The following is a 17,335-nucleotide window of genomic DNA, read 5'->3' on the forward strand; positions in this document are numbered from 1 at the left end:
ACTAGGGGGTTGCTTTCCTTGGAAAAGTACTTTCATACTCCTTTTCTTTATGGCATTGGTATGGATGAATTCCTTGTTCACTGTGGTCTCAAGATTTGGTAGAAGTCAGCCTTGGATGTACAACCGACACATATTAGACTTTTGGGAAAGAGGGGTTAAAACATGTGGTATTTATTAAAAGGCCTACCCAACATTTCAAGCTTTCTAAACCCACCATTTGCTTTCTCTCTTCCTTTTCCTTTTTGGTCTTTGAGGATCATTACAAACTACAGAAATTCATGCTATTCCTGTTTGTGAGTTTTGGCAATGGGTTAGAGATTGTAACAAAGTTATTTGATTAAAAAATCATTTAGTTTAATTTAATGGTTGTTAGTAACTTAATATAGATGTTATTCGTGTTACCCGTTTCGTGTTTCGTGTTTCGTGTTTTAACTTAACTGTTACTCTCAATGGTGACTCTTATTACCCTTTCCATATTTTAACTTAAAAGGTTTTTACCCCTTAACCAGTTAACCTTACATTGGAGAGTGAAGCCTGGGTTGGAGTCTTTCCTTCCCCGGTTAAACTTGCTCAGTTGTACCAGACACAACAAAAAGGAAAAATGTTTGATGGCCATATGCTTAAACTGCACAGTACCCAAACAAGGGCCTGATTGGTGAACTATAATTCTACAATCCTGTGATCAGAGAGAGATAATTCTGACTGTAAGCTAAGGCATATACAATACTTTCCAAGAGTTTTTTTGAGTAATGAAATGCAGAAAGTTCTACATATGTTGCACAAGGATCACTTACAACAAAATCTCATTCATCATTTGAATCATTGATGAAGTTGCAGTACAACATGAGAAATGTAGGGTGCCGATGAACTATTTTGACTCAACTTTTATTTTCTAGATGTGGGGGGGTGCTTATTTGATTCACACCCAGTTTGCAAATGAATAATAGAATACAATAGAATCACAAGATGATACAATCATTTCTACATCTATTTGCTATATTACAGCTCTCACAAAAAGAATTGACTGCCAATGATGTAAACAACTGACTTAGATACCTGGCTTGTTCAGACTAGGCACCTTGCATCTGATCGGATCTGGAAAATTCAGTTCTGCATTTTTGTTACCAGAGTGAGATACTTATACTTCGGGCAACTCTGATTACAATCCAGGAGCCTCGTCCTGGACAGTGAAATTTTTCAGTGTGGTCTCTGCTACAAAACTTTCGGGAAATACACCTTTTATCTTCCCATGCCATCCTCATTTGCTAGCATGTATGTGTGGCAATTTTGGTGGATCACGACTTATTAAATTTGCCCACATGTTCACAATGGTTACAAAGTAATGCCGCCCATCCCAAACCACCATTTTCATGCCTGATTCAAGAGAATCCAGATAATGTTAGAGATTAATATGAGGGGACCTAAAAAAGATGGTCACGATTCAGAACATGATTGTACAATTTACTAATTGTTATGCTTGGTTATATCCCCAGGTGAAACTAAATCTTTTAGAATCAGTTATCACACTTCAAAGGATAAGCTGTTTACTAAGCATGACTATCATGCTCGTAAATCAGATTAATCTTTTCAGTTGGAAACTAATGTGTTTATAAGATTATGCTATCTACTGTATCTAAAGCCAATATTGGCCCTCAAAGAAACTTAAAAGCAAAGAACATTGACGCCTCAATGTTTTTACAAGTTTGAAGACTTTAGAACTTAGGATTAAATTCATAAGCAATCAGGGTTATTTGAGAGCGTGATGTCTATCATCCACAAAATCTACACTCTTAAAGGCCCTAGCGAGGGAACTCTTTTCATGCCCTACCTACGTCTTGCAGAAGACAATGTCAAACCTCGCTCTCTCCCTTTCTTCTTTGTCCTAGAAAACATTTTATACCTAGCAACAAAATCAATATCTTCATACCTGGCACTGATCCTGCACCTAAACCTGATAGGCAGCATGTACTTTCTTGTCCGGAGAAGACTTGTTTATAGAGGTCATGTGTATCAAGATCATGAATACTCTGGATGGAACCAAGTAAAGCTTCAATGTCATATTTTAAATCAGTTGGATCAGACAGACTTTGAAGGGCCTCTTCAAGTCCTGAACTTGACCACAAAGTAGAACACTCCCTCACAAGAGCTAGGATGTTAGTAGGATGTTCAGAACTAAACATTATCCAAGGCTTGTACAGTTTGGACGAAGATTCAACAATCTTGACAACTCTGTAAATTTCTCCAAGGGCTAAAACGTACTGCCTGCCTGTAAATGCCCAAAACATTATATCAACACTGAGATTAACAAAACAAAGAGTACATAAAATTTTATATGCTCTCCTTTCCAGTGAAGCACCTTGAGATTTGGATAATAATTGACTGTGAATGTTTTTCTGTAATGACTGCTCCCAAATCAAGGCACCATGTTTCAGCTCTTGTGCACAAGCAGACAAAATCCTCAACCATGTAGAAATATAATTAGATTGATCCTCAAAAGATCCCAATTTTAGAACCTTCAGTGTTGATGCAGCATGTTTCAAGAATTCAGTTGCCATTCTCAAATCCTTCTCTGCCTACTCAAGTGAACATACAAACAGTGTTATAACATGGTGAAAGCCAAAGCAAATCATCAATCATATGGAAAAAGAATATCTACACTCTACCCAGCATTGCATATTCTGAGAGAGGTTAGTTCAGATATAGACATTCATATTAAAATATAGTAAATTTTGGTAAATAAATATATGGTGAACAGTGGCATGGAGGGGAAGCTTATGTATATTGAATCAAGGGTATCAGATCAAACCCCAATTATTACCAGCCTGTTATGGAATGTACATCAGTTTGATGTACGGCAAAATTGTCTTCACTCCTAAAAGACAAACAGGGTCATAAGCAGATATGGTTATCCCACCAAAAAAGGGTCCTAGGAGGAGTACTGAACCAATTTATACTCTTACATTTTTGTTGAAGTGATCTCTCAAGACTTGAATCAAATCAATTCTCATTTAAATAAGGGCACACAGCTCCATGAATCAAAGCAAAAGACACACACCAGTAGTAATTTCTCTGTTAAGTGATATTCTGATTCGAGAACTTGAAACTTTTTTTCCTGCAGAATCTTGGCAAATTCACCTAGGTCAATACTTCTTGATTGGAGGTTCTCTGAGGCCACTTCTTTGGATAATATGCCATCTTTGTACAGTTCAGTGTATAGACCCTACAAACCACAGGCAAGAGACAAGATAATGACATTATTAGTCCAAAACAACATAGAAAGAACAGTTCATTCTTTTGCACTTTTTCATGTCTTGGTTCACCCCAACTAAACTCACATCTGAAAATAATACCATTACTGGAGTTCTGGCATGTATATATTGGATACACATATAAATAGGCACCATAATGGATCAAACCGATGCCACAAAGTATTACTCAGCATTATGGATCAAAGGAACGCTACAAAAAGTTGTTCAGCAATATTTCAAAGGCTAATGTAAAACCAATCAAACATCACTGCACATCCTTATACATTTATAGATAACAGTATAAAGAGGAGAAAGAGCTCCAGATCCTAAGTAGAAAATATTCATTTTCAAATTTATGATTTTGACATGCAGTGAGCAACTGCCATGAGTTCAAGCAAAGTAAACAGAAGGGGGGTTCTTGTAAGAATTCTCCTGATCTTTTTGGTATGTATCTTTTGAATATAAAGAGAGTCTGTAACTAATAAAAGTGAAAAGAAAATTGCAAGAATGATCAGATATAACTGCAACCTGGATTTCCTCCTCAATGGCTTTTACTTCAGCATCTTCACCAAAAGGAGCAGCAATACTTTGATCTTTCTAATAAAAAGCAAATTTCAGAAACAAAATACTTTTAAAAAAATTACTACCAAGAAAAAAGTGAAGGAAAAAAATAAATTCAAGGAATCTACCAACCTTCATATTGTCAAGATGGATAAGTGCAACAAAGCACAACTCAGCTGTCATTTTAGAATAGAAGTCCACACACTCATCTAGCCATGTTTTGGTAGAGTATTTTTCATATGACTCTCCATAACGATGCAGAGAGTTCTGGTTTTCTCCTTGGGTTCCAGAATCGGCACCTTTAAATTCCCAGGAATCGTCATTAAAATCGTTATCATCATTTACTAAATTGGAATCCACCACTGTCTGGGAGGAAAGATCTTCACTTGGATTGCTTATGTGATTTAAAGAAGCATTATTCTCAGCTTGACTATATAAACTTGATATAAGATCATTGAGAGATATATTTGAATGGGTATCCTTCATGACAGTTCTTGGGGAGGTAGGTTTATGAATGGAAACATCTTCATATCTCAATGAATCATTAGTTTCAAGTTCCGCATCACCAAAGATGGACAGGGGCAAGGCGCCTTTGTGTTTCTCCACCCTTTCCTTATTCCCCTGAGCACAAAAAGGAAAGATAAACAGGGACTGAGAAGAAAATTTGCCAATGAAAGTATGTACTACTAGTAAAGCTCACTTTTCTCTCGATGACAAACAAAATACAATATGTTAGATGAAGAGGCATATCCAGAAACCAACATATCTCATGCAATAGGCGTTTCACACTTAATCTGTGATCAATTAATAGAAGCTTAGCAGAGCATACTGGATTCACCAATGCCTCATCAGTCAGATTTTTTATGAATGACTTTTTACTGAAAAATATCACATACTAAATGAACCAATACCTGGATAAGACTGTCAAATAAAAGGTCCTCCACACCAGAAGAAGAAGCATCAGCAAGCTTTGGCTCTTCCTACATATATTAGAAAAAAAGATTGAAGTTTAATAAGGCAGATTGTTTGAGATATAAAGAGAGAAAAAAGAAAGAATATCAGATCTATCAATTCATCACCTTAGTCTTTGATCCATTTCCTGGTATTGTGTCCTTAAAAGCCCAGGACATTTCGTCAGAATCAATATTTTTATCGATGGAAGAAGAAATTACGCCATTTTTTATATCATTCTGCATGCTTTGAGTTCCAAAACTCGGCGCAAAACTAAATCCTACATCCCATTCACCAGGTTTGTTAGAGATTCCACCTGATGTGACAAACAAATCACGACGACCATTCTCACCATTCCCAAAACCAGCACCAAATTCAACTTCCTTAGGATTTTCCTGCTCTCTGCTGTCAACCTTCAAAGTAGTAAATGTCAAGAGTAGCAAACAAAATGGAGTTCCTGAACAATTTGTGGCAATGAGAAAAGATATATGCAAAGAAGATAAAATTTATATTTAAAATAAAGCCTCCTTTAGATATGTGAAGTAAGTGGAGTCCCTGAACAACTTGTAGATATGTGGAAAGATGTATATAATCAATTTAAAGTACAAAAAACTTTATAACTGAAATAAAGGCTCCCTTTAGGCATACACAAGAGCCAAATAACAGCAAACTATCACTACCAATAAAGTAACAGAAATAATTTGTGGTTACAGTGTTGACAAGGATTTTCCAGCCTATCAAAGTAAAAGAGAGAAACTTTTACCTTAGTACTGCCGGTGCCAGAGCGTGCCTCTGATTCTGCAGTCTTGAATTCCCATCCATCATAATCACCAAATTCCTCATTTTCGTCAACTAAACTAGAGTTCAACCTACTTACATTAGAATTTACCCCATTATCATTCAAATTTGGCCCCATGACATTTGTGCCCAATGGATCCCAACTCACAGCCGACAAACTGAAATGCGAAATTGGCTCACTCTGATCACTCTGATAAAACAAAATATCAAAATAATATCAATAAAGCACCGTTATAAAAAAAATTTCTAGCTGCTTACATTCTAAGACAGTCATCTTATATGCTTAGGGATTAAGTATCAATAGTTGATATTTCCTCTTTTTTCTCGATTCTATTTAAACAACCAACATGAACTAAACAATAAAAAGTTCAAAATCACGAGAGAGCTATAAACTTTACCTTCACATTCTCAACACCAGCTTCTGCTTTTGATTCTGCACCCCTAAATTCCCACCCATCATCATCCTCCTCCTCCTCCCCATCAACCAAATCAGAGCTCCCCCCATTTGAATCCAACATCGACCCGTTCTGATGCAAAACTGCTCCGTTTGAGCCCGAATCCAACCCACTTAATCCCAAATTCCCTTCTTTTCTTTCCATCCCAGCCCCATTTGAACCTAAATTCTCCTCTTTTTTATCCAAAGCAGAAGCATTTCCACTCAAATCCAACCCATCCACCTTCAAAACCGACCCATTTAACTCCAAGTTCAACCCGTTCCAATTCCCAGTCTCCACCTTACGATTCACATCAACTTCCTTCTTAACATCCAAACCCGACCCGCAAGCATTTCCTTCCTTTCCCCGCTCACTTTGTTTATACAAATCCGCTAACAAATCATGCAAATCCGATCCTTTTCCCTTTAAACTTCCATCCCTTTTAGGAAATGAAAACGTCCAAGTTGCACCATTAAACCCTGAGTCCACCGCACCGGATCCCTCTTCCTCTTTTTCTTCCTCCCCGAAAAGCGATAACGGTAAAGCTCCATTCAGCTTGGCCCAATGGTTTTTCACCGACTCGACTCGGCTAGGAGCCGAGCCGGGCTGAGTTGGAGGAGAAGACGAGTTGGGGAAGGGATCGAAATGAAACTGGTTGACAGGAAGGGATTCGGTGCGCGAGAGAGCATTGCTGGAGATCATGAAATCTCCCCAATCATCATCGTCGTTGGCGGTGATGGTGGCGGTCTCTGGCGGTGATGAGGAAGATATGAATTTGAAGTCGCCGAAGCCTTCTTCGTCGTCGTTTTCGGCCATAGTTTCAAAGGCTTCAAAAGCTGTGTTTTTTTTCGCGCGATCGATCGAACTGATCTGAAAATCCCAGACTTTCCCTTTTTTGCTGCGTTTCCAGAAGAAATGGGTGCGCAGGTTTAGGCCGTGCGCACCCAGCTTGCTTTAAAGAGACTGGCCCATAAAAAAGGGGTTTGGCCCATTACCTGACCTGTCTTAAGGGGCCCATTTTGGTTTTATAAAAGTAATTACAAAAAAAAAGGATAAAATATACTTACAATTTTTATAATCTTTTTTTTTTTCACATGATATCTGACGAATTTTTATAATTTTAATTTTTTTCATGTTCTATATCATAATTTGTTTTAACTAAGTTTACTCAATTAACATTTTATAAATATTTTTAATTAGTACTAATTCTATAGATAATATCTCTTTTTAATTCAATTATTTTTAATTGACACTTTATGGATACTTTTTATGAATTTTATAATTTTTTTCCATTATAGTGAATAGTTTTCATATAAAATTAATAACTTAATTTTATAAAATCAAATAAAAATTGAAGGATGTAATTTAAAAAAAAAAGAGAAATACCATGTGAAAGAAGATACATGTACAAGGGTGTTAATTCAAAGAGTAAAGTAATGTTGAAAGTAACCTTAAACATAACAATATATTTGTACTTTAATATGATAAATAATTCATAAATTGAAATTGACATGAAATGATTTTTTTCTTGTCCATTATTATTCTCTTATTCTAAATCACTTTCTGCAAAAAGATTTGATTTAGTCTTTTTATAATGATTATGATGTTTGTTTTCATGATTATTCTCTTGATATGACTAATTTAATGTATTATAAAAAATTTACAAGTATTTGTTTCTTAAATTAAAAATGACATTAAATTCCCAACCCAAAAATAAATAGAATAAAATAAAAATAACCCAAATACGTAAAGAATTGAATTGTCCAAGATTATTGAAAGTCTTGACAATATCAACTATAGGATCATTCTCTAAGAATAGTCATTGCCATACAGAAGCATAATCATTCCTTGCAACCAAACAGGTCATAAGGAGGATGAATAAAGTTGAACACATCATGTCAAATATGTACTTAATTACAAACTCAAGAACACAAGAACATGGGGAAGAACATACAAGGATTTAGGGCTTTCATTGCATAAGACAAAGAACCAAACCCAACAAGGAAAGTACCAAGTAATGGCCTAAGCCAACCTTTGCATGAACCCAAGACCAAGCTCCATTGGCAAGGCTCCCGGATGGAGTGTTGGGGGCAAGAACGACCACCATCCAATCGTCCTGGGAACTAACCCCGATCCCGGTGAAGCTGGAATCGTTCATGTACTTGGAGAAATGGGTGCGTGTGAAGTTGGTGAGAACGAGGGTTGGAACCAGGTCCGGGACGCAGACGGGCAGTACGATCGCATCGCTTGTGGTGTTGGGGTCGATATCGCACTTGGATGTAGCATTTGGATGGTCGGATAATCTAGTTTCATTGTTGGAGTTCGAACATGGCTGGTCCTCCAGGTCGTCGGCAATTTGCTCGGCAGCACAGTGTGCGTTTTTGTTCTTGCTGAATAACGGGAGGTTCACCGATGTCCTGAAACTGTTGAGTCCTTGAAGAAGATGGTCTTCCTCAACTGCAGAAGGTGGAAAAAGAGTCGATCACTTGGTTATCAATCAGTGAATAAGGAGAAATGTGCAGCAGATTAAGCTCATCTGCCCTGATCACTATGATACTTGTAATGCAAGTAACAAAATGAAGACTGGAGAGATTCGAATTCAGGGCTATGGAAACTTGAACTGTCAAAAGATTGGCAACTGATGAAAAGCCCTCAACTAAGCCAAAAGCTTGGTGGACATGAGCTATGGTCAGTTGCCCCATGGATTGTCGAATTATTGGAATGTGATGTCAAGCAAAAGCCACAAGGTTAAGAGACAAATTTGAAGGGAAAGAAACAGGTAAAAAAGATCAAAGCAAGATGCTGATCTTCTATGGAAATATCAGGAACTGTTGATGATCTCAGACAAAGAGTCCTGTCCAATGCCTGGAAAAAGACCTGGCAACAAAAAGTTATCTGCTTTTCTTCTACAGCCCTAGATCTGGTTGAGTCCCCCCGGTCACAAAAGCGTAAAAGGTTGGTGAAACTAAGACCTACTGTTTTCATTGTAATCAACAAGAATGTTTCATTTCTAACATAAGAAAACAAACTCATCCAACATGCATGCCAACTCCTGAGTAAACTCCAAACAAGGACTGAACAAATCTCTATCAACTGATAAAGAATGTAGGAAATATGATAGATTGGTTTGCATGCAATTAAATTAAGACTTCTGCATCTGCAACACTGAAGAAAAATGAAGAAAAGTAGAATTTAGAGGGTTAAAAAGGCTTGAAGACAAACACATGCAAACCCCAGCATTTCACAGTTTCATGCAAACCAAGAGAGAGAGAGAGAGAGAGAGAGTAGAGATAATAGAGTACCATCACTGAGCACTGGAGGAGAAAGCAAGAAAATGGCAAGAACAACCACAAAGAAGAAGTGATGGGAAGGTTTGATAGAGGCCATGGCAAGCTTATACATTTCCAAAGAGAGAAAAACAATCCGAAATCTTTGTTTCTGAGGAAGGCTGAGAACACACCACAGGATGGCATGCAGGTGAAAAAGAAAAGAAAAGGGTCTCTTCTGCAAAACTTTTGTATGGTATAAGCTTTGTATTTGAGTTGGATACTTCCTCCCCTTTTTTGTTGATGATTTGCCTTGGATGTCAAGCAGTTTACAGGTGCCACTTTATGGATTCGTTGCTCAAGAAGAAAGCGTGTGCCTTACTGACATGTAAGGCAGTCGAGGCTTGAGAAGGCTCCCCACGTGGCCGGTCGCCTGCATGCAAATGTATGGAGGTTTTTTGGGGTTAAAAGCTAGAAGATTTGAGTATAATCCAGCTCTAATTTCACAAAAAAGACAGCCGTAAAAGGCAAACTTGCAATGAAGTCTAAGAATCTTATTTTTCTCATAACCTCATTACCTTTTAAAGAATCAAAGCTCATTTTAACTGCAATGTATTCCTTCAGAAGAATAGTGCACTTTCTGTTCATAGCAACCCTCCATGTTTTCCCCCCCTCTCTCTATCGGTCTCTCCTTTGTCTTTCTTTTTATTGAATTATAGTTCAAGTTTGTAGTAGAATCCAGCAATTTTCTTAAGAACAAAAGATTCTAAATTCGAGCCATATCACTCTCCTCTTACATTAAAAATAAAATAAAATGACCGTACATACTTTCTGGTAACACATTATCTGTCCAAAAAAGTATATAATATCTGTCTTTTTATGTTCTTTTCTCATTCTAACGGCCGTATCCTGCATTTTGCTGATCAAATGAAGGTTTCATCCAAAAGAAAAAACTCAGGGTCAAGTCCATTTGTCATAGTTAGATCAAAACCAACCAGTTCACTTCAAAGATCATTCTAGAACCTCCCCACTTCACATGGGTTCCCATGTCAACAAGAACGTCGGTTTCCACAGACGTGTCCACTGCATGCGGCTGACATGACACGTGGACAATTCTGCTGCTACGTGACCCTACATGTCCACCTGAATGCTCATTATATTAGCCTTTTGCATCAACTTTTCCTGTTCACTGAATAAATCAAATCCTACACCATATACTATACATATTTTTTCCCGTTCACTAGGTTCCTTAAGAGCCTTAGCCACTGTAGTTTCTTGGTGTCCAAACAAAAGCCAACTTAGAGTTGAGAGAAATCATTTTCCAGGGAGACCGAGACCTGTTAGATTGTTTGAGATCAGAATGGCTTCTGGTGGGCAGCAGCAGTTTCCTCCTCAGAAACAGTCGACACAGCCCGGGAAAGAACATGTCATGAATTTTATCCCTCAGTTCACCAGCCCTGACTACAAGCCTTCTAACAAGCTTCAAGTATTGTTTCCCAAACACAAATCAATGGCACATTAATACAAGTTGCATTCTTGCATTTATTGGAAATTATGATCACCATCATTGAGCAATGAGAGAGATGATCAGCTTTTCATTTGCATTACTACAATGGAATGCTACCACAAAAATGGATCTGGCTTCAAGCAAAATGCTCATAATTGGAGCGCATAATGAATTTTCTTCAGTGCTTTCTAAGTCTAATCAGTAACCTTCTGTTATTTCTAAACTTGAAAATTTGAAAGTATTCTTCAAATGGAAATACTCTATATATGCATGCATGTTTGAACAAAATTCTTCTCTTTTGCAGGGAAAGGTGGCTTTAGTTACTGGAGGTGATTCTGGGATTGGCCGAGCAGTTAGCCACTGCTTTATCCGAGAGGGTGCAACCGTGGCCTTCACCTATGTGAAGTCTCAGGAGGACAAGGAAGCACAGGACACTCTGCAGATGCTGAAAAAGGAAAAGACGCCAGACGCAAAGGACCCTATGGCTATAGCTGCTGATGTGGGGTTTGATGAGAACTGCAAGAAAGTTGTTGATGAGGTGGTGAACGCATATGGTCGGATTGACATTCTGGTTAATAATGCAGCTGAACAGTATACGGCAAGCAGTGTGGAGGAGGTTGATGAGGAGAGGCTTGAAAGGGTGTTTAGGACTAACATCTTTTCTTACTTCTTCTTGACCAGGTAATGCTTCAAATTTTGTCTAAAGAGTTAGGGCAATCTTTGATTGAATACCATGTACTACCAGCTTTAGAAAATCAGGAAAAACTGTGATACAATAACAACGGTGATTGATGATGTGACGTGATGTTGATAGGCATGCTTTGAAGCAGATGAAGGAAGGCGGTTCCATAATAAACACTACATCCATAAATGCATACAAAGGGAATGATAAGCTACTTGATTACACAGCAACCAAGGGTGCAATTGTGGCTTTCACTACAGCTTGTAAAAAGAGGAATACGTGTCAATGGCGTCGCACCAGGCCCCATATGGACTCGGCTGATTCCAGCATCCTTTGATGAAGAGGAGACTTCCAAGTTTGGATCCGAAGTTCCTATGCAAAGAGCCGGCCAGCCTATCGAAGTTGCACCATCCTATGTGTTCCTTGCCTGCAACCACTGCTCCTCCTACATAAGTGGCCAAGTCCTCCATCCAAATGGTGGTGCCATAGTGAATGCTTGATATGTGTCTGGGGTTAAGCCAAGCTCTCTCTTTTCAGTGTCTTTTACCTTATAAACAGTGTTTTATCGTTTGCTGCATGTAAGAGTGGTAAAAAGTCCTTATCTGTATTTCCGAATGTATGTAGCTTTTGGCCAAGGCAGCCTGAACGCTTAGGTTATATGTGTGCTTTGAAATGAGAATCTTGGGGTTGTTTTGTTTGTGTGTGGAGTAACATCTATGGTCCTTGGGCTCTCTAGTAAGTAATAATGGAACTAAGCAGGAGCAATATCAAAAGTAAATAGATATTTTTGTTTGTGTAAACGTGTTTATATCTGGTGAACTCTTTTCATGGTTTGTCTGTCTTCGTTTGGGATGACAACGATTAGCAAGCAGAAACAGGGTTGTCATTGATATCCATTCTGCAGTTACAAACTCTTGGCAGACAGCATTGGGTTTTTCATAGACACTACAAAAACCTTTTGATGTCCATGGAGGCAGGTAAAAACTTGCTGCATACAGACCAAGTTATCAGTTTTTAGGGATTTGTCCAAGAAGATTATCAATTGACCTGGAACTTGCCATTTCTGAGTGTAGTAGCATCCAAAGAAAGTTGGGTTGAGTTTGATTTGAGGAAATGCAAGTTGGAGTTGCAGAGGAGAATAGTTTAACAATCTCAATGTAGAAATCATGTAACTCCAGAGCTGAAAGAATTGGAAATAGGAAGTATGACATGTCAAATGCAAATGCAACAACTGTTCTTGTTCATCTCTCTGGGGGAAAATCTAGAATAATGACATGTCAAATGTAAACTTAGATCAGTTATAGCAGAAATATGGAAATGGGAAATAATGGCTAAAACCGCATTAGCTTGTAAACTTTCAACAGCAAATATGAGAAACTGACAACACCAAAGCTCATGCAAATTTTCACAGTTTTTCAGTCACCCTACTACAAACAAAGTTTTAACATCCCCAAGCCTTTAACAGGAGAGGGGAAGAAACAAACTAAAGTTCAGGACACTAGGAAACAATGAAGAAAACACTACCAACTAATGTACAGAGGTGAACAGACACAGCGAGGCCATTGTCGTTTTCTGTAACAGCTCTTTGCTTCTTTTTGGATAAATAGGGATTGGCTCATCCAAAAATTGTACACAAATCAGAGATGAAACAGAAATAGCTACAACATTGTACCATCTGCTTAGTGTTGTTATTCGAAGAAAGATCTCACTTAGACATGGGGAGGGAAATCAGGGAGAACTGTCAAAGGAAATTTGAACTCCTTTCCCACCAATCCCAGCTGCAAAACACTGAAACCCAAATGATTCTAGCTCCCCCACTACTTTATCAACAATTGCTTCTGATAGCTCTGATTCATGTTGTCAAGGGAACAGGTAAAAGAATATGAGATTCAAGAAAGTAATAATGAATGAGACCATCGGCGAAATGGACAATCAAACTGTTAACAAAATGAAGTAATATGACTTATGGGAACCAAAATAGACACACAAAAATGCAGTATCTTATCGAAGCCTATCTTATTCTCAAAAGCCTTTGCCCCTTCACATTAAAAACAAGATAAGAGACAGAGATGAGCAAAAAAATAAACTCATTTCAAAGGGCAGAGAGAGGCAAGGGAAATGATTATACTGGTTGCAAGCCTTACATGGTAGGTTTCATAACGTAAATATAAAAAAGACAGAAAAGATTATAGGCACAGGTATAAATAAACAAATTAAAGAGATAAGAAAGAGGATACGGATTGGTAAAAATGTTAGCACACAGCCTCCACCACCGGCTCCCGTCAGCTTGGAAGCTAGCTTATACTTCATTGTTGTCTGAAGAACAGTTTCTATAGCAGCCTGGCTGACACCTATAGATAGGAGCAAACCCTGATTCATTTCCATTAACTCTATTAGCCTCTCTTCATTTGTGGCTAAAGAAAGATCATCTAGAGCATGTGACTGGATTATGGTAGACCATTCCTCGCTGATAAATTCAATGGCATTTAACACACAGCCCATCACCTCAGGATGCTTTGATTTCCTTGATGAAACATTGGCAACCAATGCCTTTGTATCCCTCCCAACTTTTGTGTTGGTAATGAGCATTCTCAATGGCATATTGGAATCGATTCGGGTCATACTACCTGACTTGAATTTTATCATGTTGCCTGTTTCATGAAATGATAACTTAATTAACCACATAGATATTGATAAACCAATTGCATTTATGAGGTAACAAGATAACCTTCAAATGAGATTGAGGATACACAAACCCATACTGAAGTAAAATGACAAACAATGATGCTTTCCAGCCTTATTCATCTAATTGTAACAGGGGTACGTTAGATGCATGGAGAAGAAAGCTCATAAAGAAAATCATTAGAAAAGTTGGGAGTGGGTTGAAACAGGGTGCCTATTTTATGATAATATAACATCCACAATTTAATTTAAAACATTAGCCTGTTATGAAGGAAACTACGAAATCATTATCACTTGTTTTGGAAATAGGTTGTTTATGTTAATAACATAAATCCTTTCTTAGGCTACTACAATGAGTCTTTACTATGTCCAACCTTCCTTTTGGATTTCTGAAGTTACCAAATTGGTTCTAAAACTCCATTTTATTCCAATGCTAGCCAGTCTGGGGTAGTGATGCACAGATAAGGGGGAAAATAAATTTAATGGTTAAAAGAATTTGAAGGAAAGAACAAGTATTTTTTACTCTATTTGAACAAGTTGCATACCAAATGTGCTGACTGAGTTGTCAACTCCAGAGGGCTTTCCATGAATTATTTTCTCCCCTTCGAACGCCCATTTATTCAACAATTCAACCTCAGCCTCCTTAAATATAAACCATCCTTTTTGGCTCATGTCCACTTTCACAGAATCTGAAAAAGCTAGCAGAGCTGCTGAAAGTGTAACACAATATGCAGCTGATGAACCCAGACCAGCACCCACTGGAAGCTGAGAAGTAACAATAACTGTAGCTGGCTTAAACCTGATTCATACAGTCACTAAGTTAGAAACTAGACCATCAAGAGGAAAAAGCTAGTTAGAAAAACCAAACTGCATACATACCCTAAGATAGAGGTGTACAGCCAAAGAAACGCACAAACCCCAGAAGCAAGTCCAATCCTTGCCTCAGGGAAACTTTGCTCATCAACTAGAGCAGTGAGAGATTTGATGATCTCCAGTGAGCATGATGTGGGTGTTGAAGAAAATGGAGAACCTAAGTGAGCTACCACTTCTTTGATTTTTTGGATTGGCCACGAAAAGTCTAATCCAACATCCTTGAGCTGAAGATTTATTGTATCTTCACCATCTATGGAAAGAGCAAACACGATAAAATGAAATAAAGTCAAGGGAGATCCCTTCATCACCAAGCAGTTTACAGAAAAATAATTACTATTAGATTGCAAAGCAAAGTTACAATTCTTGCCAAAGATTATAGCATAAAGAAACCAAGTTAGATCGATCCATTAATGTCCTTACCTAATTGGATTGGTTGATCAAGAGCGGTTACGAGAAAATCAAAATTTGACTCATAAAGTCACTAATTTCATGTAACACCAAGGAAAGTACTAATAGTATACTTCGACCAAACTAAGCTTGATAGAACGTAATTAGATATAACTATGATTGTAGATAAATATTAGAACTATCTTAAATAAGTAAAACTGACAAGCCCCAATCCAACAATCTGCATCCCTACAAATTCATCCAATCTGAGTTACCAGGTCCTTATTTAAAAGCAAACCTAATCAGCTCAATTGGATTCACATACTTAGCTTGCACAAAGATAACAACAACCAACAAACAAATTCAAAGCAAAGTCTACAAAATAAATAAATAAATGAATAAATAAACATATCTAGACATAATCCCAGAACGTTGTCTCCAATCACTATTTCATGCAATCTTAAAAGAACACATCTGAAAAAAAGAAAAAAGAAACTTAGACAAAAGATTATGAGCACCAAAATTTGAAGAAGCACAATAAAGCCTCACATGATCTCAAAAGGGAATCTTCCAGTCAGCATTTAACACGATTCAAAAATAACCCCAACTCAATATAACATCACATTAAACCAAAAAAGCACCAAAAGCAAATAAGAATGGGCAACAAATTCATACAAAAAGCAAAACCTTGTAAAACCAGAGTAATACTTCACATAATCTCAAAAGGGTATCTGCCAATCAACATTTCACACATCTAAAAACAACCCAACTCAAAACAAAACTTCATCTAATCCAATCCAACCGGAAAACACCAAAAACAGTATCAAAACACAAAAAATGAAAATCAAAACTAACATAACCGATAAATAAATAAAAACAATTAAAAAAAAGAGAGAGAAAGAAAGACATACCAGGACGAAGACGAAGAGAGGCAACAGTGTGGAGATCAATGGATGAAGCAACAGCAGTATATCCATGAACCACTGCATGTTCACCAGCGAGTATGATTTTCCCTGGAGCTCTAGCCGTTACCTCCATTTTCCTAGCGGTTTCTTTTTCCTTTTATTTCAAAATCTTAAGTTTGAGCTTTTTAGTTGATGACAAATATTGGGTCTTGTCAAAAGCAACTCCTTTTCAAAGACAAGAGATTTTGATTCACAATTTCGAAGTGAAACTGAAGTTGTTGGCTTCAAAAGTTTGATCAGATATTGAAGGGGGGAAACAGGGGAGCTAGTGGAGGCCGTGGGCTTGCCTCGGAGGCTGTCAAGGTAACGCCACCACCGACGGCGTAGGATCGAAGACGGGAATATGGAGATTTGATGGCGAAAGGAGGCTGAGGAGCTCCGGAAGAAATTGTACTTTCCGCGCCGATCAAACCAGCTTAACTTCCTGTTCTTGTTTGCTTGTACCTCACTATTTTTATAACTTGAGATTGCTGTAACGCCCACGCGACTTTCTAAAGCGTGCGCTTCTCAATGGATAATTTGGAAATATGTTTTATTAGTTTATAAATTACCATAATAAGTGATTTTTTTTCCTCTTTTGTTATACTCACTTGAGTCTTTTGTTCTTATTTTTATTTTTTACAATAATTTTAATATTTTATTATTCTTATTATATATTTAATAATAATATAATTTAAAAATTATAATTATAATGTTAATACTTAATATTATTATAATAAACTTATCTCATTCGCAGTTATTAATTTTTCATCTTTACATATCACTTTTTAATGAAATGTTTTAAAAAAAAACTCACTTAAACTCATGAATTTTTAATTTACCGTGTAACGGTCATTTTATGTAATTCATTCATGTCATTAAATTTTTATCACAATATAATTAAGTTTAACAATTTATTTATTTGTTTATCCAGACCGTTTAGCAGTTATTATGAAAAATATCTTGTAACGAGATTAACTAATTACTCTTAAATAAAACCTA

At 37.2% G+C, this 17,335-nt stretch overlaps 5 protein-coding genes across 5 annotated transcripts; 2 read left to right on the forward strand and 3 right to left on the reverse strand.

The window, feature by feature from the left end:
• Nucleotides 1-790: 790 nt before the first annotated feature.
• Nucleotides 791-6,904, reverse strand: LOC110415347 (uncharacterized). The gene is made up of 10 exons (XM_021426971.1): nt 5,957-6,904; nt 5,524-5,748; nt 4,889-5,173; nt 4,721-4,789; nt 3,942-4,430; nt 3,777-3,845; nt 3,056-3,220; nt 2,357-2,573; nt 1,928-2,266; nt 791-1,374 (listed from the first exon to the last, which is right to left on the reverse strand). Exons 1-10 carry the CDS (start codon nt 6,806-6,808, stop codon nt 1,259-1,261), a joined length of 2,826 nt encoding a protein of 941 aa, XP_021282646.1. The 5' UTR covers nt 6,809-6,904; the 3' UTR covers nt 791-1,258.
• An 850-nt stretch (nt 6,905-7,754) lies between these two features.
• Nucleotides 7,755-9,527, reverse strand: LOC110415549 (Glycoprotein membrane precursor GPI-anchored). The gene is made up of 2 exons (XM_021427228.1): nt 9,295-9,527; nt 7,755-8,449 (listed from the first exon to the last, which is right to left on the reverse strand). Exons 1-2 carry the CDS (start codon nt 9,392-9,394, stop codon nt 7,962-7,964), a joined length of 588 nt encoding a protein of 195 aa, XP_021282903.1. The 5' UTR covers nt 9,395-9,527; the 3' UTR covers nt 7,755-7,961.
• A 1,091-nt stretch (nt 9,528-10,618) lies between these two features.
• Nucleotides 10,619-11,784, forward strand: LOC110415775 (glucose and ribitol dehydrogenase-like). The gene is made up of 3 exons (XM_021427489.2): nt 10,619-10,744; nt 11,070-11,446; nt 11,580-11,784. The coding sequence occupies exons 1-3, from the start codon at nt 10,619-10,621 to the stop codon at nt 11,782-11,784; spliced, it is 708 nt and encodes a 235-aa protein (XP_021283164.2).
• A 22-nt stretch (nt 11,785-11,806) lies between these two features.
• LOC149527311 (NADPH-dependent aldehyde reductase 1, chloroplastic-like) lies at nt 11,807-11,947 on the forward strand. Its single transcript, XM_089783410.1, has one exon. It carries the CDS (start codon nt 11,822-11,824, stop codon nt 11,945-11,947), a length of 126 nt encoding a protein of 41 aa, XP_089639536.1. The 5' UTR covers nt 11,807-11,821.
• An 825-nt stretch (nt 11,948-12,772) lies between these two features.
• Nucleotides 12,773-16,787, reverse strand: MK (mevalonate kinase). Its single transcript, XM_021427518.2, has 5 exons — nt 16,301-16,787; nt 15,009-15,252; nt 14,675-14,928; nt 13,685-14,098; nt 12,773-13,294 (listed from the first exon to the last, which is right to left on the reverse strand). The coding sequence occupies exons 1-5, from the start codon at nt 16,425-16,427 to the stop codon at nt 13,176-13,178; spliced, it is 1,158 nt and encodes a 385-aa protein (XP_021283193.1). The 5' UTR covers nt 16,428-16,787; the 3' UTR covers nt 12,773-13,175.
• Between the last annotated feature and the right edge of the window lie 548 nt (nt 16,788-17,335).

The sequence above is a fragment of the Theobroma umbraticum genome, unplaced genomic scaffold, assembly GCF_002168275.2.
Source record: "Theobroma umbraticum cultivar Fairchild unplaced genomic scaffold, ASM216827v3 scaffold_147.0, whole genome shotgun sequence".
Taxonomy (NCBI): domain Eukaryota; kingdom Viridiplantae; phylum Streptophyta; class Magnoliopsida; order Malvales; family Malvaceae; genus Theobroma; species Theobroma umbraticum.

Coding starts and splice junctions, on each gene's coding strand:
- LOC110415775 (XM_021427489.2), top strand. CDS start 10,619: ATGGCTTCTGGTGGGCAGCAGCAGTTTCCTCCTCAGAAACAGTCGACA. Junction 10,745..11,069: donor AGCCTTCTAACAAGCTTCAA/GTATTGTTTCCC, acceptor TCTCTTTTGCAG/GGAAAGGTGGCTTTAGTTAC. Junction 11,447..11,579: donor TCTTACTTCTTCTTGACCAG/GTAATGCTTCAA, acceptor TGATGTTGATAG/GCATGCTTTGAAGCAGATGA.
- MK (XM_021427518.2), bottom strand. CDS start 16,427: ATGGAGGTAACGGCTAGAGCTCCAGGGAAAATCATACTCGCTGGTGAA. Junction 14,929..15,008: donor CTGTACACCTCTATCTTAGG/GTATGTATGCAG, acceptor TGTATGAATCAG/GTTTAAGCCAGCTACAGTTA. Junction 14,099..14,674: donor CAACTCAGTCAGCACATTTG/GTATGCAACTTG, acceptor TTCATGAAACAG/GCAACATGATAAAATTCAAG.
- LOC110415347 (XM_021426971.1), bottom strand. CDS start 6,808: ATGGCCGAAAACGACGACGAAGAAGGCTTCGGCGACTTCAAATTCATA. Junction 5,174..5,523: donor CTGGCACCGGCAGTACTAAG/GTAAAAGTTTCT, acceptor ACTACTTTGAAG/GTTGACAGCAGAGAGCAGGA. Junction 2,574..3,055: donor TAACAGAGAAATTACTACTG/GTGTGTGTCTTT, acceptor TCACTTGAGTAG/GCAGAGAAGGATTTGAGAAT.
- LOC149527311 (XM_089783410.1), top strand. CDS start 11,822: ATGCAAAGAGCCGGCCAGCCTATCGAAGTTGCACCATCCTATGTGTTC.
- LOC110415549 (XM_021427228.1), bottom strand. CDS start 9,394: ATGTATAAGCTTGCCATGGCCTCTATCAAACCTTCCCATCACTTCTTC. Junction 8,450..9,294: donor TCCTCCAGTGCTCAGTGATG/GTACTCTATTAT, acceptor CACCTTCTGCAG/TTGAGGAAGACCATCTTCTT.